The sequence below is a fragment of the Cylas formicarius genome, unplaced genomic scaffold (genome assembly GCF_029955315.1).
Source record: "Cylas formicarius isolate icCylForm1 unplaced genomic scaffold, icCylForm1.1 PGA_scaffold_1__22_contigs__length_36826433, whole genome shotgun sequence".
In the NCBI taxonomy this organism is placed as follows: Eukaryota; Metazoa; Arthropoda; class Insecta; order Coleoptera; family Brentidae; genus Cylas; species Cylas formicarius.
Genome location: NW_026844264.1, coordinates 10,937,193 through 10,958,690, shown reverse-complemented (window position 1 = coordinate 10,958,690; position 21,498 = coordinate 10,937,193). Strand labels below are relative to the sequence as shown.

The 21,498-nt window shown below is 33.7% G+C and overlaps 1 protein-coding gene across 1 annotated transcript in view; it reads left to right on the top strand.

Moving 5' to 3' along the window:
- The first annotated feature begins 309 nt into the window (after positions 1 to 309).
- LOC132696919 (X-linked interleukin-1 receptor accessory protein-like 2) overlaps positions 310 to 21,498 on the top strand; it is a 77,719-nt gene continuing 56,530 nt past the window's right edge. Inside the window, exon 1 of the mRNA XM_060662061.1 lies at positions 310 to 716. Within this exon, the coding sequence (XP_060518044.1) occupies positions 514 to 716 (203 nt within the window). The 5' untranslated portion in view covers positions 310 to 513. The remainder of the gene's footprint in view (positions 717 to 21,498) is intronic.

Sequence of the window (21,498 nt, the reverse complement as noted above, 5' to 3'; positions counted from 1 at the left end):
GACGCTCACAAGTCATAATTAAAATGTTAATCCTCGATCGAAAGTCACCCAGGATCGTAAATCCGCAACACAAGCTATCTGCAAGCCTATACTTGTTTCGTCCAACAACTACCTGAAATGAAATCGTTTGGAACAATAAACCTGACAAAATCGCAGTTGCCCTTTTTCCCTGACAATAGTTTAGCAATGACGGAAAGATTTACTGCAGCGCCTTGTTGTCCTAGTCGCGACTCATCCCCACCACGGTGACCGAGCCGGCGCGCAGGTATAACACCAATTTGAATTAGCCCGAGCACATGGCAAAGCTCGGCTTTTACCAAATTTGATTCATCGGCAACAGATCGGTGCGGAACGTTAGAACTGCCGGGTCGCAGTAAATGCATGCGCACGCAGTAAATCGCGCGAAAACCTCCGATTGTAGTTCAATTGTTCGCTTCTGTCAGTACGCGATGGTGCCGCGGTATTAGCGGGATATCGAATCCTACTCATTTAAAAATAATAATCCAGTAAAAAATGGGGCTTTCAAGTCGCGCGTTGATTTGGTACTTTTTGGTCGGCGCCGCGATCGCCATCGAAGACTATTGTTCGTTGAATGTGTACAATAACAACGGCAACGAGATGCAGTTCACCAAAGAGGCGACCAACGAGGAGTTCGCTATAGTTGGCAAGTTCAAGGAGTTGCACTGCTGCGCCAAGGGATATCGCAGCATCGAATGGTGAGTGTGTATCTGCCTTAATCGCGCAAATTCCGCTTTGGTGTCAGAAAGTGGTTTTATCAATTTGAGTTTAATAATTGGAAAGCCTGGCGTCCATTTTTAATCTTTTATTTTCCCTCCCGCAGGACCAGTGCGTTAAGCTACCTTAAAGTGTATGCAAATTTGCACTTTGCTTATAAGTTAAATCTTCACTTTTAGCTTAACCACTATAAAACGATACAATCACACTTTGAAATATTTCAACCTAAGACGGATTAAGTTTCTTTGAATCAAAAATTATTACACAAAGTTACTTTCATGACGGACATGTGATATACAGCTAATATTATTTTCTCAAAGTACATTTTGTTAATCACATATGGCATGTATTACTTTTTGTCCACTGGCATTAAAGAAAGTTTGAAGTATTTTTTAATGTTTATTCCGCATTTCCTTTAAAGAGATTTTGGTCTTTATAAGTGGGTTTACTGAAACTGAAAGTACACATGTATAATGCTAATTTTGTGACTCTCTCATTCTCTATTGGGATATGCGTACTTTATCTACTGGCCGGCTCCAAGACGGAAGGACATAATACAACCAGCTAAAATTGCAAAATGCCTGTCTGAGACACAGCTACGGTTTATGTAAATTTGATCATATAACGCCGGCACCCAGGGATTCAGCTTAAATCTGTCTAAAAGATACTTTGTACATATGTCTACGTTATTCTATAAAATTGATAGGTCCGCAAAAGCGTCGGTATCTCTTAAATATACTGATCATCAGGGGTAGTGATATACAGAGCAGGACAACTCGTCATCGTAACCAGTTTTATGTTCCCAAATATAGCAGCGAGTACCAAAAATTCCACTTCCACTGGATATTATTGCTTGTTCCCCAACCTCAACATTCAAAAAGAAATTAAAAGAGTTGGTGAGATTAAGGAGGGGCTGAACCTCTTAATTTCTTTAAATTATTTTGTTTTCCTTTTAATCGTTTTTCCAGTGTCTGTTATTTTCAATTTTTTTCCTCTTTTTTTAGAACTATAAAATTGTTATATTCATTTCCCCTTCAGGTGGATTTAAGGACTGCTATTTATATGTGTTAGTTCTTTTATTCTTTTTTTTTGTAGATTTCGCCATGTAGATGTTATTGTTATTGTAAATTTGATAGCATTAAGATATTATTTTCATGGTCAACTTACTGTGTGAGGTTCCAAATTGATATCTGCAGGTTTGATGTAATTTTAAATAGAATATGTGGCGGAAAGTTCACTTTCTTTACCAAGATACATACTTACTGCATGCTTAATATAATTGACACGTAAAATATTAAAATTTTTGCTGTTTTGTTTTGTAAAGCACACTTCGATTTTAATAATTTCGAATATCGTGTGGACAAATGGGCAATCATATTGAATTGCATAAGGTATAATTGATATTTTAAATGCAATTCTAGTATTTTAACAGGATCTAACAATGGCAGGTATACTAACAATATTCCTAAAAATGAGAAATGATTTTAAATTCTTTTAAATTTTACTGATATTACATATTACTAAAAAGATATCAGATTACGGTTTTCACTAGCGTGTTATACTCCTATCTTTTGTTGCAATAAATAAAAGCGATATTTTGTGAAATTTTATTTTTAATGATATCACAAAACGCCCTCTAGGAGCGATCTAAGTCAAGCTCAGAGGAACCTAAAAACCCTTTTTCGATCACTCCAAGTTTGACAAAAGACGTTCAGCAATTCTGAAGTTATCGACATTTATTTACGAACATGCTGCATAGAGCAAAAACCATTTAACGAAAAGGAATAGAGAAAAATTGGATTTAAAATCAAGAATGCCATTATGCCCCCTGGCGACCATTCTGGAAACAGAAATAATTTCCGTCATACAGATTTTATTGTCATAATTTCCGTCACAAATCTGAAATACCTAGGAGTCCAACTTACTGTATGACACAGAAAGTGACTTTGACTTTGACCGTAATCGGATCGAAATCGACGAGAAAAAGTTACTGGATGACGCAGAAACTGAGATTGTAAGTTGATATCTGCCAGAAATTACATCCAAACTGCAGATAACAGCTTAAAACCTTAGTTTCTCAAATAGCCTTTCCTCGTAGATTTTATCAACATAAAACCTCACTTTCTGGGTCAAATATTTGCCATTCCTTTTCTTTTTGACGAGATTCCAGTCCAGATCGTCTTTTCCGCCACTAATTGTAACGAAAACTATATCAAACCGGCAGATATCAACTTCGAACCTCACATTCTCTGTCACACCTTTTATTAACCTTTTCTTGTCGATTTCAATCAAATTCTAGTCAAAATCGACTTTTTCGAAGTTCTTTGATTCGGCGTCTTTTATTTTCTAGTAGTTTCTTTTGTTAGTTGACCTAATTCTTGTTGCACTTTGCTTAGTCTTTATATGTTTTTTTTTTAATTTTTTTTTTGCGATTTTGAATAAATTCTGTAACAATATCTCCGGTCAAGGTTCCAGTTCTTAGAAATAAAAGTAATAGATCCTTTAAAATGCAAAGACCGCAGCCACTTGCCGATTTGCAGGAACGTGTTGCAACAGGTCGCAGCGTGACGTGGCACCGGCTAAAGTTTCAAAACCCACTGGAAATCAAATTTGGCGGTTACATTGTTGTCGGCTTTCGCCTTTGAACGATTAAGTTAATTAAAATAAATCAGTTTTGTGATAAAATGGAAAATTAAAACAGGAAGTAGAATTTGACGTCAGATTGATTGGTCGTAATCTAATTTTTCAAGTTCAAGTTTTCCAGTTTACGTTCGAAGATAATCGCATTATTATGTTGGCAAGTTAGTATCTATATATTGTTTAACAAAACTAACCGAAACAGTCAAATGTAAGGTGTCTAAAATTCTTCTCATTTGTCAAATTTGTTTTATTTTGTTGCTCAAAATGTTTTTAAACGCATGAAACAATTAACACCTTTTGTGGTTTAGATCAAACTAGTTCTCAGCCACCAAACTAAAGTTACTATAAATTAAAATCCAAAAATAACCAATATAAATGAAATTTGGATAATATAAGTTGCTAACTGTTTGGGGAAACTTAAATTAAGAGAAAAAGATCTAAATAATTGTGAATTGTTATTTGTTATGTCGAATATAATTTTATACATATTTTTTACTTAGTTTTTTTGCGGCTAATATTTAATTTAAAAGTTCTAGAATACATGTTAAATTTTTACCTTGTTATTTTTAGAAATGATTCCCCCCGCGTAATCTATAAATTGGCCGTATATTTTTTTAATACTTTACCGCAGTGCGATAAACCGTTACAAAAATCTCACACACGATTGGCGGTTAGCCGGTTATTTGTTTAAAGTTGATCGAGTGACTAATTAGACAGGAGCTTATTGTGGCGCCAGCGAATTTGTTAAAATATACAAGATATTTGCTAAAAAAAGGGACGTATGATAACAATGCCTTCTTTGGATTAAAATATTTGGTTCAGCTAGGTTCCGTTTAGATCTAAAATTGTTATTAAAAAGATTTTGGATTCACTATGATGAAACTGTTGCGTCATGTGATGATCCAAATATCTACTTTAAATTTTCAATTGTAACACCTTGTATCTTTTGGACTAATTTGCATTGAATTGCAAATTGCATTAAATTTAAAAAATGTACTGCTTACGCAGGTTCAATTACAATTAAAATATTTGACGCATACTTTTATTTTAGTTAGTTGGTTGGTTTCGCGAGTTCTTGACCACGCAGCTTTTATGTAGTGTTTGAATCTTTAGGTAAGAAGATAAATGGTAGTAAATAAAAAAATTCTCCTAAAAGCTTTTTTAATAAAAGAATATGGTTTTGTTACATTGTTGTATTTTCGTTTGGTGGTTGACTTTTCCGCTAGGAAGTATCAACAAAATAAACATAAAATTGACTTCAGCACAAAATGTTGATGTAATTTAAATTACTTTCAGGAGAAACATACAATACAAAGAGAATGAAAATGTGCACACTTTTCTTCTCGGTATTTAAAATTTGATTTTCCTCTTTTTTTTTTAATTTATTTTATTTTGGTATGCTTTACCCTCAGCTTATTCTCGTTCGTTGGTTTAGAGTTTAAAGTTTAAGCGAATGAAACAATTAGAAGTGTGCTTGTGGTAGAGAGCAAAATGGTTCTAGAACACCAAAATAAGTAAATATAAATAAGTGAAAAATAAAAATTAACAAGAAACTATTATGAACGTAAAAAGCTGGTGGCAAACTAAAAGATTCTCAACCTACTATAAACGGCAAAAATTTTAAGTCGATTTTACGACAAGTTAATATGAAAAAAAAGGTTTTTGCAAATATTTTAACCAAAACAATTACTAAAAAAGTCTCTTTTACTATAACAAACATTAATTTTGCATATTATTTACTATATTCAGAGTTATTTTCATTCCTATTCGAAGATGTTGTATATGCCACTTCTCATTGCTAACTGAATTTTTTGTATAAAAAATTCAGTTTGTTTGAACGCACGGAAGAACACACTTTTCTTATTATTTGCGATTAAAAGTATTGCTGGGAACCAGTTTTATCCCCTCCATTTAGTGACTTTGGTTTTCCATTCATTATTTCAACGAAGTAGAAATTTGCTTACGCTGCTTCTCAATTTTTTCGCATTTTATTAATTACGTGTTCCTGGACTTTTATTTATTTCGTCCGGTCTTCGCTGCTCTACAGACCACGGCGACTCTCCAAAACGCGCATATATTCACGGTGCCCATTATTCTCGAGTGTGTTAACAAGCCGTCGGCTGTTTTGTGAATAAAACAAAACGAATCTCGTGCTCAGGTCGAAATGGCATACCCTGTTTTCGTTTCCATTTCATCCGGACATCTAAATTTCACATCTAGGTCACAGTGGCGTCGTGGTTTTTACACATATGTAAACCTACAGTAAAAAGCATTCAAAGCAAAGCCTTTGGACACAAATCTCGTGGTAAATTAAGATTTCAGAAAGATTTCTGTTGATTTAAGATTTATAAATTGTCGCTTCAATTAAAAACCCCGGCCAAGGCCAAGAAATAATTTCATCACTCAAGTATTTTGCGCTCTTAGATCTGACTTCATGTATTCGGTAACACCACAATCAGTTGTTTTTGAAGTAGAGATTCTTTTAGGACATAGGAATGAGACTTACTATTATTACCTATTACATAATCTGCTCTTCAGCTGCCTTGTATTTTTGGTATTGTGAAATGTTGTCTGATCTGCAGTTGCCTTGGATTCTTGTTTCTCTTTTTCTTTTCTTTTTTTTTTAAGTCGCGTAACTGCACCCCAAAATGTATAGACCCAAACTCTAGTCTTTTTTTGAAGGACATCAACTTTTGCATTTACTAGAGGATGCTTGAACATGTGTCCATAAAAAGAGCAATAATTCACAGCTTTCCATCAATTATTACAATGTAATTAACTGCAATGGAATTCTTCAAAGCACTGCATTATGCACTGGGAATCGTATTTTTTATTAATTGTAAAGGCGAGTTTAATTGTAAGTATTGAAATCTACCTTGCAACTTCACTAATTTCCGTCATATGTATTAAAAAAGTTCTGATTGATTCTGTTTAAGTAACTGAAAACACATTTCGATCTATAGCTGACCAGGTAGCGTTTGTAGCTTTTTGATAAGGAAAATCTTAAGGCAAGAACCAATAAACCGAAAATTTATTTAGCAAAGATCGAGGTAAAGACTTCAGAACGAATCTTTATGCATTTCTGTATTTTAATTGAAATTTTTCTTTTGCACCGCACTGTGGTACCATCGGCGGACGCGCCTTCGCGACAAGAGAAGCCGTGTAGACATTACCTACTGGTTGTTATTTTGTCTTGTTGGGTTTCTCGTCCGTTTGACCAGTCCATTAATAAACAAACGTGGAGAGTCTTGGTATAGGTAACCCTAATCAGTTTTGTGATATATAGGTACTACCCACGCGCACCGCACAGTTATTAGGATCGGGTTTTGTTGATGAATAACAGTATTGGAATGCGATCGAAAGCTATTTGTTCCTATTGCGCTCTAGTTATTCTAATGACGTGCGAGAGCGGTTTGCCTAAAACCAAAATGTCACTTGGTTGTTATAAATATCTTTATAAATAAAATAGCTATGTTTACTCCTTTGAACACCTGCCTGATTGTGGAACTCCATAAATAATTATTTATGCCATCTTTAATATTTACTACTCAGTAGACGCTATTATGTGGTCGGTATTCAAAGTATCGGCTGTCTTTTCTTTGTTCAAGTAATTTAAATGGCGCAGAATAATGAAACCTCATTATACATGCAAGAGGATGACTGGCCGACCACCGTTAATTTATGCGAATTCAATGGTTTAGTATTGAAATTTGTCCCTTTTTATCAAATACAGGTAGGACCGTTCGGTTTTAGGTCAATTCAGGTGATTGGCCAGTTATTATCACTTTAAAAATAATTACCATAAAAACTAGAAAGGCGTGGGTTAGGGTCGAAGAAGAAATGAAGGAGAGTTTTATTTTGATAGTCCTATAAGCTTAATAAGTCCGTTAAATTAAATAACTAAATCGCAGAATAAACCTTACTTAAGTTTGCAATTTCCATTTGTTAATAATAAAATGTCCAATAATATAAATAATATAAAATAGTCTACCTATCTCGCCTTCACATTTGTTATTTGTTCTATCAAAATAATGGTTTAGTCGAAGAGCAACTTTTCATATTTCACGTTGAATGTGGTGTTTCTTCTAGCTGTAAATAGAATCCCGAGTTTTATGAGTCCACACCATTTAGAAATATACTTTAAAATGTGCTGAATGAGATTTGGAATACATACAAGTTTCTCGTGTTTAAATTCTATTTCCAATCAACGATGTACTAGCATTTTTATTTGAATTATGGTCGTAGAGGTCATAAGATCTTTTCCATTATGAGGCGGGACCCTCTTCAAACAATGGAGCCGGTAATTCATTCTGCGCGACTGGTCGGTGGAAGCATTAAAATATTTACATCGCTAATGTCATTTTAAGAAAGGTGCAAACAATGGGAACAGCAGCGTCCATCGCCATCTTGTTAATTTATTCTCTCCACGGCAGATCGCAGACTAGAGGACAATAACACACCACAGAACGATTGATATTCGTCAATGAGTCTCACGCGTGGCCGCAAATATTCAACGAGGCTCGGGTGGCAACACCAAATGATTAAAATCTCGCCAGAAAATTCGCTCGACCAGTCCGCGCCGTGACATATTCAATTAATGGTAACCGGGCAAGCAATAATTTCTCTTTTGGACCTCGACGACTGTCGAAAACTGGATCGACGAACGTCATCGCCTTCGCATGTGAATTTTTTACTTGCAGTTTATTGCCTACGCTACTTGTCTTTAACAGAACATAATTTTAACAACGGTTTTATGCAAAACAATAAAAGCGGTTTGTTGCCTTGTTCCGTTCCCACGTTTTAACGACCGTGTCACACGACTGGTTCACCCATGTTGGTTAATACGTTGACGAACATATTGACCACGAAGAGTGTTTTATCGCTTTATGCAGCGGCTCCAGTGCTTAGCTACAGTTTTGATTTTTACAGACGTCTGATAAAATGCCTTACGGTGGCATAAATACTTTCATAAACATTGTTTTAAATTCTTCTTCTTAAGTCCGGAATGATATCGTTATCAAATTTGCCTATCTAAACCAAAACGAGAATTTTTAATACAAAATTGCTCATTTTTATTCCTGGTGTTTATCGTATCAAATATCAACCACGTCAAAATGGATTTAAAAAGCTTCTATGAAAGCAGGGTTCTGCTGTGAATGGGTGAAAAGTTTGTTCTTCTAATTTGGGACAATAAATAACGCCGGAAGAATTTTGTAAAGTCTATGAGGCTTTATTATGGGTAATGTCAAGAAACGGAAAATATAATAACTGCAACGAAAAGATAAAACACTTGCTGGACTTTAATGACAATCAACATTAACAAATCCAAGTGCATTTTCTCTTATTGACAACGCCAGTAGAGTAGACTTCACTGTCTTACCAAGGTCTTAATATTACCGAATTTTGTGAAAGTCATGAAGGTTGATCAAAAAATTGTTGTCATCTCTCTATAACGCTTTGGTCGAATCTATCTCTTTCAAAATTTTATATTAAAATTTTATTTCAAAATAAACGACATTTTCCATGTAACCAAGTATATAATGAAACTAGGCAAATAACAAACTAGAACTTGTATATTTCCATCTATAGCAAGAACGGTGCCTACAGATTTTTGCTACAAGCTTGGATCCGAAGCTCTACAATTTTCTGCTAATTGTGTTCACCTACTTAGAGGCCTTTGTCTAATCTAATTCTCTATAGTCTGTGCTTCAAGTATTCCACCATTTCATGCTAGTCTCATCTTGTCCTTTCTATTTTTTTTAAGTACTTGCAGATTTTAATTATATTCATTTATTTAAATAAAAATTTAGGAAACAATTTACCAGCTAAGCTAAATTATCTCTGTTCTAGGTGCAATGATAACTTAGCTAACACAAAATTTATTATTTATATATTTATTATTATATAGGATTGATTCCAATCTGCCAGTATCTCCAAAATGGATTTTAAAAGCTGCTACTAAACCTACTTACAACTTACAGAGAAATGGTTCTCCTCTATTGGCGAGTTTCTGGAACACATGAGTTGCTGTGAGTGCATGAAGAGAATTTCTAACAGCTTATCGAAACCGCTGGTCCAATTTTGTGCACTACATAACTCTAGAAAAATTTTGTGAGCTGTATGAGTTCTTCAGAAATATATTTCTTATCCACTTCAGCAATACCGTTAGTTCATCTATTTCTCGTTTTGGTGCTTTAGCCCTATTGTGCAATTTTCTGCTAATTTTATTACCCATAATTCAACATAAAAAACTACAGCAAATGTGTTTTAATAAATTCTTCAGATTTGTATTTGGTGGCCGACAGAATGTAGGAGATTAATCGATATATTTTAGTAATTTCTAGAAAGTTTTTACCTTATCTTAATAATGGTACACCGACAGGGTACTCGTAATTTGTGCAAGGAGATTTGTCTGGCCATGCATGGGTGTGCTCTGATCTCCAAGATATTCACACTTTTAAGAACATGTATGTATTTAATAATTTTAAATCACTTATCGTCAAAATTAGAAACAGATCAATTTTAAAATTTGCAATCAAAATGTTTGTTTCCTATTTTTTTTTATTTTTGTACTAATTTCAAAATAAAATGTTGCTGTTCTCCTATATTTCGTCGCTGAGCGATTTCCATCAATTCATTTTTTTAAATGTTCATTCGTTTTTATCTGATTAATTACCGTGAACGGTTATTTTTTAATTTTTATTTTTGAAAACTTATAACGAAATCAGTAAAAATGAATAAATAAAGCAATATTTTCCAAAATTTTAATGGCATTTTATTCCGATCAAATTGTGGTGCGCACGGTGTTCGCTATCGATGGGGCACTTCGCCAGCGTACGAACGACAAGTGTGAACGACGTGACAGTTTTTTCGATCGGTTCCCGTACGAGTCCGTCAATTTTAGAAAGGAAGCCCGTATCGAAAAATCTATATCAAATACAGGAAGCAGAAGTAATAAGCTTGATTGGTTTGCTCGGACGCGCGTTTACAAGTCGTTGCCCGTTGGTGTCTTTGAAATCTCCTAGTTGTTAATTTACTCTCGGAACCAGGCTAATTATTTATTTTTTGCGTCGATTTTCCGAAGAAAATTTTTAATTTTAGAACACTATAACGGTTTTTATTTATAGAGTTATTTTAAAGACCATTTGTATACAGGCATCGTCGTTACACTAACAAATAAGATATTGAGGATGTACTTACCGGGAAGCAATAGCGCTGAGTAAAATATGCGCATAGCATCTGAACGCAATTTATCCTTGCCGATTGCTGTACGGGTTCACATGTAAACACTAGATAACAAATGAAGTGCAGATACAGGCTTATAGTTTTCAATTATTGATATCTTTGTTACTAAAACGAGCCTTAAAAATAAGAATAGTAAGGATAGTTGTTGGGGTAGCGTTTATCACACACCACAGGTTGCATATTCGTTATTTGAGTATAACAAAGAATGTAAATTTCGGCATATTTTTCAAAATAAATGTTTTGTATGTGAAAGCTGATGTTATTTTATGGATTCTAATTCAAGCCATGCCAAAAATATTTAAAATTAAACGGTGATATAATAATAACTACGTGCATCAAAAAAGTATACGTATTTTGGTGCTTTTGAAGTTTTTGACAGTTTTTCTAACGATTGCAATGCAACTAACTTTTTCTGTGCTAGAAGTTGGCATTACTAAGTTTCCAGTAAGATGTTTCGGTTTTGTCTGCCTAAAGTCAATTGAAAAGATACATGTATCACTCTTAATATACTTAACAATACCCAAAATTTTCCAAAATGTATTATTGCAGAACTGGTTTTCTTCCATCAATCTTGTTTTAAACAATAAAAAACTCAAAAATTGACCTCGTCATGCAGCAAGTTAACCTCCTTAGATCAGACCAATATCAAACTCTTGGAATTTGTTATTGATCGTACTCTCTCCTGGACACATCAGGAGATTTTTCTTGTGAAGACGACTTAGTTATTCTGTGACGCCACCTGCTCTAAGAGCCGCAAGTCTATTCCGTAGCGCGACGTCTCACGACATTGTGTTTTGGGATGGTGTATGGTATTCAGAAAAAGTTTTTCGAATTCAGAAAAGGCGATTCAAGTGCTTTCGTATTTCCAACCTCTGCTTGTTAAGCTTGACCCGGGCAGAAGCTCTTTCATTTTCCAGGCTGATATCATCTCAGTTTCCGAAATCCAAATATTCTCACTCGGATTTGGCAGTCAACAGTTTGAAAGAAAGAGAAAATATCAGGAATATCATCACAAACATAAATACCATATATTATAATATATGGTTAAAGTGCAAAAAATGAATGAAAACATTTAAAGACTTCAATCCATACAATAGGAGAATAAACCATTATGTTAGTCGGTTATCGCGAGCAAGAGCGAAGATAAAATACATTAAAGTCAAGGAAATTGAAAAATATTAGCTAGTTTTGATTAATTCATAATTAAAGATGTTTTTCAACTCCCGTCTGTAAAATACCTAATTACCCAATGATCTAGCGTGCGGGAAGCGTCGCTTTACCACGTCAGTTTTGTTTCCCATGAATCCGAGTCACTTCGGAAATTTCCAATATTTTACCGCACGGATTTGGGAGTTTTCGGAGATATTTCCTACTCTTTGAATTTTGACGTTTGTCAATTCTGACGGACATGCCAGTGAATGTTGATGTCTTGCGAAAATGTACCCAAAAACTAACGGTCGTAGAAAAAGTATAGTATGCAACACGTTCGGTAAACTTTTTAATTCACTCGTTTATTAAAAACTCGCTCCGCTCGTGTCAAATAAACTCGTGAGTCAAATGGCGTTTACCGCACTTGTTGCATAATATACTATTTCTACTCCCGTCTGTAAAATACCTAATTACCCAATGATCTAGCGTGCGGGAGTTTTGTTTCTCATGAATCCGAACCACTTCGGACATTTCCGGGATTTTACCGCACGGATTTGGGAGCAATCGGATGTTTGCGGGGATATTTCCCACGCTTTGAATTTTGACGTTTGTCAATTCTGACGGTCACATCCGTGAATGTTAATGTTTTGCAAAAATGTACCCAAAAACTAACGGTCGTAGAAAAAGTATAGTATGCAACACGTTCGGTAAACTTTTTAATTCACTCGTTTATTAAAAACTCGCTCCGTTGCGCTCCGCTCGTGTCAAACAAACTCGTGAGTCAAATGGCGTTTACCGCACTTGTTGCATAATATACTATTTCTACTCCCGTGTGTAAAATACTTAATTACCCAATGATCTAGCGTGCGGGAAGCGTCACTTTACCACGTCAGTTTTGTTTCCCATGAATCCGAGCCACTTGGGACATTTCCGGGATTTTACAGCACGGATTTGGGAGCAATCGGATGTTTTCGGAGATATTTCCCACGCTTTCAATTCTGACGGTCATGTCAGTGAATGTTGATGTTTTGCGAAAATGTACCCAAAAACTAACGGTCGTACAAAAAGTATAGTATGCAAAACGTTCGGTAAACTGTTTAACAAACTTGTTTATTAAATACTCGCTCCGCTGCGCTCCGATCGTGTCAAATAAACTCGTGAGTCAAAGGCCGTTTAACACACTTGTTGCATAATATACTATTCTTTTCATATTAAAAGTATTTAAATAGAAATATTTTATATTAATTATGGCCTATTTTGCAAAAAAAAATGCAGTTCATGTCTCCTATCAATTCATATGGTTAATAATACTAATAAAATATTAAAAATACTTTCGAGCTTTAGGTATTTATTATGTTTGCATATGTCATTTGTCTAAATATTCTTCGCTAATCAAGAATTAGAAGTGGGTGTCATTGTGAATAAGATACGAAGAAAGTAAGTAATTGATGTAAATTGTTGCTTTTTTGTTTTCTAATTCACACTGACTTATTTCAATTGTGTGCAGTAAGTTTAGTAAATGATGTGTGAAAATATTGACTGATATAGATGAAGGCATAATTTTGAGGGGAAAAACATTAATTTGTGTCTCCTATCAATTTATATGATACCAATTTAATTATAGGCAACTGTTTTCCACTTTATTCTGTTTGCGTATGTATTTCTTCTAAATATCTTGGGTAATAAAGAATAGAAGTGTCATCGATATTTTAAATAAGAAACAAAGCAATGTATTTAAGTTGTTGGCTTTTCTTTTTTTTTTAATGCCCACTGGGTTATTTATAAAATGCTTATTTGATTTTTTTTACTGTTAGTTGTTGCACCAGAGATGGTGAGCTCATAATATTTTCCATGTTTCGCAATTTAATTAACTTATCGGTCGAGCTTGTGCGTACGTTTTCCTCGCTGTTTGGGTCGAGTACGAGATTTTGCAAGTCTCGATTCTCCGAAAACCAATTAAGCGTGCCAGAGGCGAGCGTTTGGCTGAGAACCGCATCGCCGACATTAAACAGTCGCCATATATGTTGTCTCGCTGCACATAACCCTTGAGCAATTTTAATTTTGCAGACGGACTGAGTAACTTCGAAATTCTGGATAGACGTTGGTTCTCAATGAAGTGTAACTTTTTCCAACACGGCTTACTGATGTAATACGTGATAATCTCCATAGGGCGGACCAGGTTTTTCGTGGGAAGTTCTTGAGGGAAAACCATATTTTTTATAAAAAAATGTCCATATTGAGTGTCGGTATTTGAGGGTGTGTCTTTGGAGGGGTTTAAGAAGCAACAAAAAAATGACGTTATCATAATCACTCCAGAATTTAGAATTATGCTTTCCTGGAGTTTTCCTAGTTTATAAAAAAATGGTTTCCCATCAACCGTCACGAAAACCTTGTCCACCTCGCATATTGGCAATATTCTGGCAAATATAGCATTGCCAGTCTACCAACGACCTGAAAAGACTGGATCCTAATTAAGTAGTGGATCGTTGGACTAAATAATCGGGTTACTCACAAATACATAGATATAGTTTTCAATTCTGTTCCAAAGGTCGGCACAATATATACTATTTTGTTATACTTTTCTCTTTTTCGAAACTTCGCCGTCACTCTTCCTGTATGTCTTTTCACTCTCCTATTTTTCATCACGCATTGAACTTTACCATGGTTGCCGCTGTGATGGTAAAATCTTTGCAGACTGCCATTTTATATATTACTTGTTATAAAATAAGTCCAGAGTATTTCAAAAGTGTGCATTTTTACATTTTTTTAAATTGGAGCAAGCATCTGTTTTGTTATACCATTTACATTTGTCTAGAAATATCAACGATGAAATGAAGAAGTTCTTTACGACCGAAACGAATTGAATTTTTATTAATTGCGAAACGATTAATTCTAAAGAACGTGTACAAATTCTAGGCTTTGTATTCACAGCGTTAAAACAAAGCGAACGGCCTTAAGTAAACAATTAATCGCGTTTAACTGGAACAAAAATTTACATTTTGCATTAATATTTATTATTTTAATGGAGTGCCTGTTCTTACACAAACTGAAATAGTTCCCCGCTCGCTTATATAAATTCAATTGGTGTTCCTGGAACCGTAGGATTTTGTCGTTCGTGGAAACCTAATCGAATATATTCATTTTGTTTATCTTCTCGCGAATTTTTAAAATAATTTATCACACATAAATATTTGCCTTTTTTCTAATGAAAAACTATTTCGTCTGGAATATGAAAATTATATTGTGTGCAAACATTTCCCGTACATCTTTAGAGATTTTTAATGAACTATAAGAATTTTTGTCATAAAACTTAGAAAATGACAAATTCGGTTAGGTTGATATTGATTATTTTATATTCTTATAGAACTATAGTGTGTCCCCTTAAGAACTGTACACCCATGTAAAATCTTTGTTTTGGGTTCAATTTTGATTTTTTTTGTTGGATAGATCTCTGAAAAACGCACTAAACCCCATGTTTCTTATTAGATGACCCTGAAGTCCTGGGTCAATTTTAATAATTCTTTTTTGTTGGATGTATTTCACTAAAAGACACTAACGATTTTCTTAAAATTAAATATGATTAGAAAGGATTAGATATGAAAAGATATAAAAAGGTTTTTAATTCTCATATAGTAATTTAAAACCAAGTTTGCCGCGGAGAAGCGAATATTCGACAGTCAAATTCACTGTAATTTTTATTTTAATTTTGTTTTAGATCTTTCGAATACTGAGATTTATTAATTCTTTTGTTTGTTGTTTTAAGACAACACTAAAAAATAATAAAATAAATTATTTAAAATTTGTGAGATCTTAAAATCATATACAAAATAATCGTTATTTACAATGTTTACAATATATATTTTTTTAAAACATTAAAAACTTTGGCTAGTTACTTTTAGGCGGTACTCAACACGAATCTGTTGCCATTTTCAATTTGTGGTAGTTTCCGCTTCAAAAAACTGTGTCAATTAGTCACTTTAGTCGATTCTATAGGAAAAAACCGTTCCATTTCTCTTAAGAAAGATATATCCAGCAAAAAAGTATTATCATAAACATAAACAAACATTCTACGGGAGTAATGCTTCATTCGAACTTCATGTAAATTAGTATACTTTTATATAGTTCTGAATAAGAATTCGTTGACACTTTACGTTGATGTAATAAGAACCATACAGTTTTAGTGCGTTTTTGAGAGATCTATCCAACAAAAATAAAAGATTTTCCAGCGATGTACAGCCTTAAGCGGGCGCAAACGATATTTCAAACACCCTGTAATGAAACGAATAAGAATTCGTTGCCAATTTATTTTTTTAAAAAATCCCTAATGGTACTTCGTTCTTCTCTATCTTTTGTTAAATAGTCTCAGTTGGCCACGACTTTAGGTTGAAGCAATAAGCAAAACAGTTCATAGTTCATTTTTTAGATAGAACAAAGACTTTACAAGGGTGCACTGTTCTTAAGTGGGACACATTGTATACAAATTTATGACATTCCACCCATAACTTTTGGAAATATTAATGTCAGTATATTTAAAATGACATTTAAGTCTTTAAATATAATAGCCAGTTGTAACGAATAAGAAATGTTCTGTGCAATTACTTAAATGGGACAAATTAGTTGGCACACACCAAAATTCCATTAAAAGAAATCATCAACCACCCAAATTTTGACATTTTTTGACACTAAAAATTCATGAATTTCAATGAAAATCATGAAACGTTCGTATTTTTAATTTTTCTGTGTCTTGAAACTAAACGAGAAAAGGTTTGTGATTATCGGTGAAGCAAGTTGTTGTTTTATACTTAGCTGTTGGAGTTCGAATAAAATCGAAGCAGAAAAGATCATTAGTGAAAAAAAAACGATTGCGTAATATTTTGAAGAGTGTAGGAAAGACCTGAAAATTGCAGGCTGATGTATTTCGACATGAAAAAGCGGTGTAACATTTCTAGGAGAACAGTGTCTTTGGGTGTAAATGGAAGATATACGAACACTTCAAACTTAAAAAATTTATTGTTTGATTTATGCACTGAAACGACAAACATTTGTTTGCCGATACGAAACCGATAATAGACACAACTGCCGATATACCGATAACAATAGAACGATACCGATATCACTTAAAAACCGTGCACATTTGTGCCACATTATGATGTTTAATATGTAAAAATGGTTCTTTCAATTCAACCTCATTTAGGACATGTCTCTTCTCGCCTGAGGACCGTTTCCAAAAATCGAATAAAAGTGTAAAATTTCGCACAATCAGATAAGCCCGGCACAAAATAGAGATGCATTTTTCTCAAGCAGCATGTCACCAGAGGACGTTATTGTGGGTCGTCTTTCACAATACCGCCTGTTATTCCGAGAATTACTTCAATGATGGATTTCGGGGTTTTCGGCACAGGGGTGTACAAAACAATACGCCCCCTGTTGAGGTTTCTAAACATAAACGCGCAAGGCTTTGACGCCAGCGTTTGAACAAGGAAATTCTGCCTATCACTTTGGCCGTGTGTGTGGTACGCCTGAAGCATCATCACAAATATTTTTATTTTGACATCAAATTTGTTGAATTTATGAAGTAAAGCAAAAATTTTCTAGATTTTATGCTATAGAATTATATTTTCACATCAACATAGATCAGGAAATAATAAGACGTTTTGAAAGACTCTTTTGTTTAATTGTTTGATTACTTTCAAAATTTCAGCGATGTCAATTTAAAATTTAAATATTTTGGAAACTGCTTATAGTAAAAAACTGACCAGCTATGTATCGAAAAACTTAAAAAGAACAAAATTTCGTGGTAGGTCCCTTGAGCTCTTCGCAGTTGATCCCAATAATTTTTTAGATATGGATTTTAGTTATTGAAAGATGCCACAAAATTTAAATATTATCTTGGACACTGCACCCTTTAACAATTTTTGACTCGGGATAATCAACTGTATAGTAAACACAAGAATCATCTTTTCGAAATTAATATTGAAAATTGTTTTTTCGCTCATGAGGAAGAAATTTACCAATCAGAATTCAATTCTACATCGATTGGCTATAACTTCCACTATCAAAATTCAATCAACTCCCAAAGCTCTTTTTAGTTAGCTTCGATTTCGGCAAATTTTTACATGCAGCTGGTCATAAAGTCTTAAGTATAAGAATTATGTCTACTTTCATTACATTCTCAATCTAGAACAAAGACAATTTAAAAAATATCTGCAAATAATATGAATACTTTTAATTATTTTGTACAAAAGTTCAATTTAATAAAAATAATTGTTTTTAAGATTTTAACGAAGCAGTTATTTTGGCTCAGAAATTTATTTTGTATCTTCTGTGTGTTTATTTATTATTTCATTTTTATTATGAAAAAAAATCAAAAAATATAATTATTATAAAAAATAAAGAAGGTAGAAAATATTATGAAAAATTGGGCGTTTATCAAACTAGAGTTTTAAGGTCGTATTCGAAAATTTGGTGGAGGGGTTCGGAATTGGCTTCTGGGCACCCTTTTTTTCTGCTATTAGTTAAAAAATTATATGGAAAGTGTAATTTTTAGTTTTTTACATACAAACTATCTGTCATCTTTCGATGCACTCTGTATAGTGCAGTTTGAAAAGCGTATTTTAAAGTCTGCAGTTAAATTTTTATTTTTTAATTTCGTTTTTAAATGTTTTTAGTTTGCGATATTTGATTGATACGATCTTTGAGTGATACTTTCAAATGTTTATTATTTGACAGTGTCCGTTTTCAAGAGTAGCCAAACAGCGTTTATAGCTTTTGTTATTATTAGGACAGTTTTGTGCTAATAATATTGTGGTGTAATAACGAGGTGAAATTTTTTTACGAAGTTTTTGTTCTCTTTAGTTTTCTAATTTAATGTAGCGTTTTCGCAGCTTAATCCGAGGCGCTCGCTTTGAAACAGTGTACCTTCAATAGAAACAGATACAATGTCAGTTTCAAAAACAAATAGTTCAGAGAGGGATTTCAGGTGCCAAGAGGTTCCACCACTATTGCGTCCTACAGGGCGTTATAAATTTCGAGAAAAAAAACTTAGTTATGATTACATTCAAATCTGAATAAAAATTTCAAAAAATATATAACGCATTTCATTAGAGGAACCATCACTAAACAAACATGATCGTAATCGATGTAATTTCGTTTCTATTATTGTTAGTTTCAAATCTAATTATAATTATTGTCTCGGCCGTAGCTTACATAATAACGATTATTATAAAGCGCGTTTGCGGAAAAAATCTACGAAATCCCGATGACGAATCGTTCCGTCCCGTTACGTCACCCGAGCGGCGGCGCTCTTTATCCAAACAAATCGAAATCGATTGTTAAATCAAAATTTCCAGAAAACCCGCTTTTTTGCGTTTACAAAAGGATGTAGGCGATAAAAACCGCTGCGCGTAATACGTTTAATAGATTGAATTTCCTTGTTGGGCGCGATGGATAATAATTAAATCTATGCCGCTTTAATGCCCCGGGCAAGGACAAGGGCGTGCAAGCATATCGAATAGGATCCCGAGAATCGGCGGTTTGACATATTGCCGGAAACGGACACGGCTTATTTAGTGGAGTTCATAAATATATCTACTTTAATTTTTTTGTTTCTGAAAAAAACCGGACCACGATATCATTCTTCCCTGACGTCATAAGTAGTAGAAACAAGTTTGGTTATCATTTACCTGTTTCTTCTTTGCTATGTAATGTACGGCACAATTATATTATACGTGATCTGTTAACTTACACAAACTATAGCAACAACAATATTAAAATTTGCAGAAAATAGTTCTTGAAAACTCTGATATTGGTTTTTCCCACGAAAATCATTTCCTTGTAAGTAAACATTTTATTATTATGATATTAGGATTATAAATGGTAAATAGCTACAGATGGGCATTTGGAAAATCATAAAACAAGAAGCGCCCAATAAACTTACACCAACCATATTTACTGGCATCTGACGTCATCATAGGAAAATCGACATTTTTCGGCGTTGTTGCACATATTTATTGTTTTATATTATGTTCGCTCTATTTTCTCACGGCATGTTAACTGTAGAATCGCTTAAAAAACCATGTTTTATTTTGTTTTTTGGTGTCATTGCTCTGTGATTTCTACCCATTGTTTTTCAATATTTTTTAAACCGATCTATTCGTTGGAAATGACTACCATAAATAACATTATGCCTTTTTGTTAATGTCGGTTAGTAATTAGAATTACAATGACATCAGAAGGTTTATGTGTAATATATCTTTAATATATCTAATAGAGTAACAATTTTGTCGTTACAGAGAAAGACAAAGTCATATTTAAAGCATCCCAATAAATGTCTTACGCCTCTGATGGTAAAAAGAAATATTTATGCAGCATAATCTAGTAGGGTGTCCACACTACTCGCTAAGTATGACTAGGTAGGTTAAATAATTTTAAAGTACTCTCAAAAGGAATTTTTACTGTTTCAATAGGCTCACTAGGTGCAATAGTGGCACATCCACAATATAATAGTTGCGAGAACAGTAATTTAGGAAAATGAAAACTTAAATATTGAGATAACTCGTATCAACTCTCCTACTTATTACAAAACTTGTGTGATATGTCTTTATAATTACATTTTGATTTGTAATATTATCTTTTTAACTATGCGGTACAAATCTCTTGTCTGCCTGAATTTTTAATGTTTAATGTTTTTTGATTCATTCCATTGTCTCATTTCTGCTACGAGCAGCAAATTTTTTAGAGGTTATTTTAGAGTAGATTTTCGATGTCTTAAAGAACTAAGAATGCGAGAGCCTTGCCGCCTGGTAAAAGTTCTCGTCTGTAAAAAATACCTGTTCCAGGCATCTGGAAATGAAGACCAAGCAATTCTCACAACTTTTACTACGGGTATTATAACAACAACTGTATCCACATCTGAAAAATTTTATAATCGATAAAGTCAAAAAACGAAAACGTCAAATGTTATAAGATACAATATATAAATAAAATTGTCCACTCCAATTTTCCTATAGGATGTTTTGAAGTTAAGACAAAAAAGCAATTTTATTTACACCTATTTAGGTTAACCTGAAAAATATTGCTTTATAAAAATAATGTAATAAATGGATCACAAACTGTTAACAAAAAAATCATCAAGAAATATGTTCATTCATTCGTGCTTATTATATACGTACGTATATATACGCACTAACTAAAACTTACAGTATGTAACAATAATGCGCAGTGATATTGGAATGCCTTTTCCCATCTGCAGAGAAGAAAATGTGATTCTCATGGCCTATGACAGCCCCGTTTATTAAAAACCAGAGCAAGTCGCGAAAATGTAAAATAACATTTTCTGCGAAAACAATTCAGGTAATTTCAGGGGCTGCATACATTCCGAGAGAACCGGAAAAATATGAAATTGAGATCGAAGAGTTCCCGGAAATTCAGGGGCAAACGCTGTTGCGATTTTTGATCGATAAAGTTTCCACCACAATTTCCGGCTTTTCTAGGGAAAAGTCGGTGCGGAACGTGTACAGCGATTTTTCTCAGAAGCAATTAACGCAGATTCGTTCGATACATTTATTTATTTCTTTTGTTTCGGCTCACTGTGTTTAGTTTAAATTAAAAAATAGACAAAGGAAAAACCCACGTTGAACCGGTGAACAGTTTCGTAAAAATCCTTCACTTCCTAGATGCAAGGTGTCGTAGTTCTAAGGAAAAATAGGTTTTCATATAATTTTTATAATC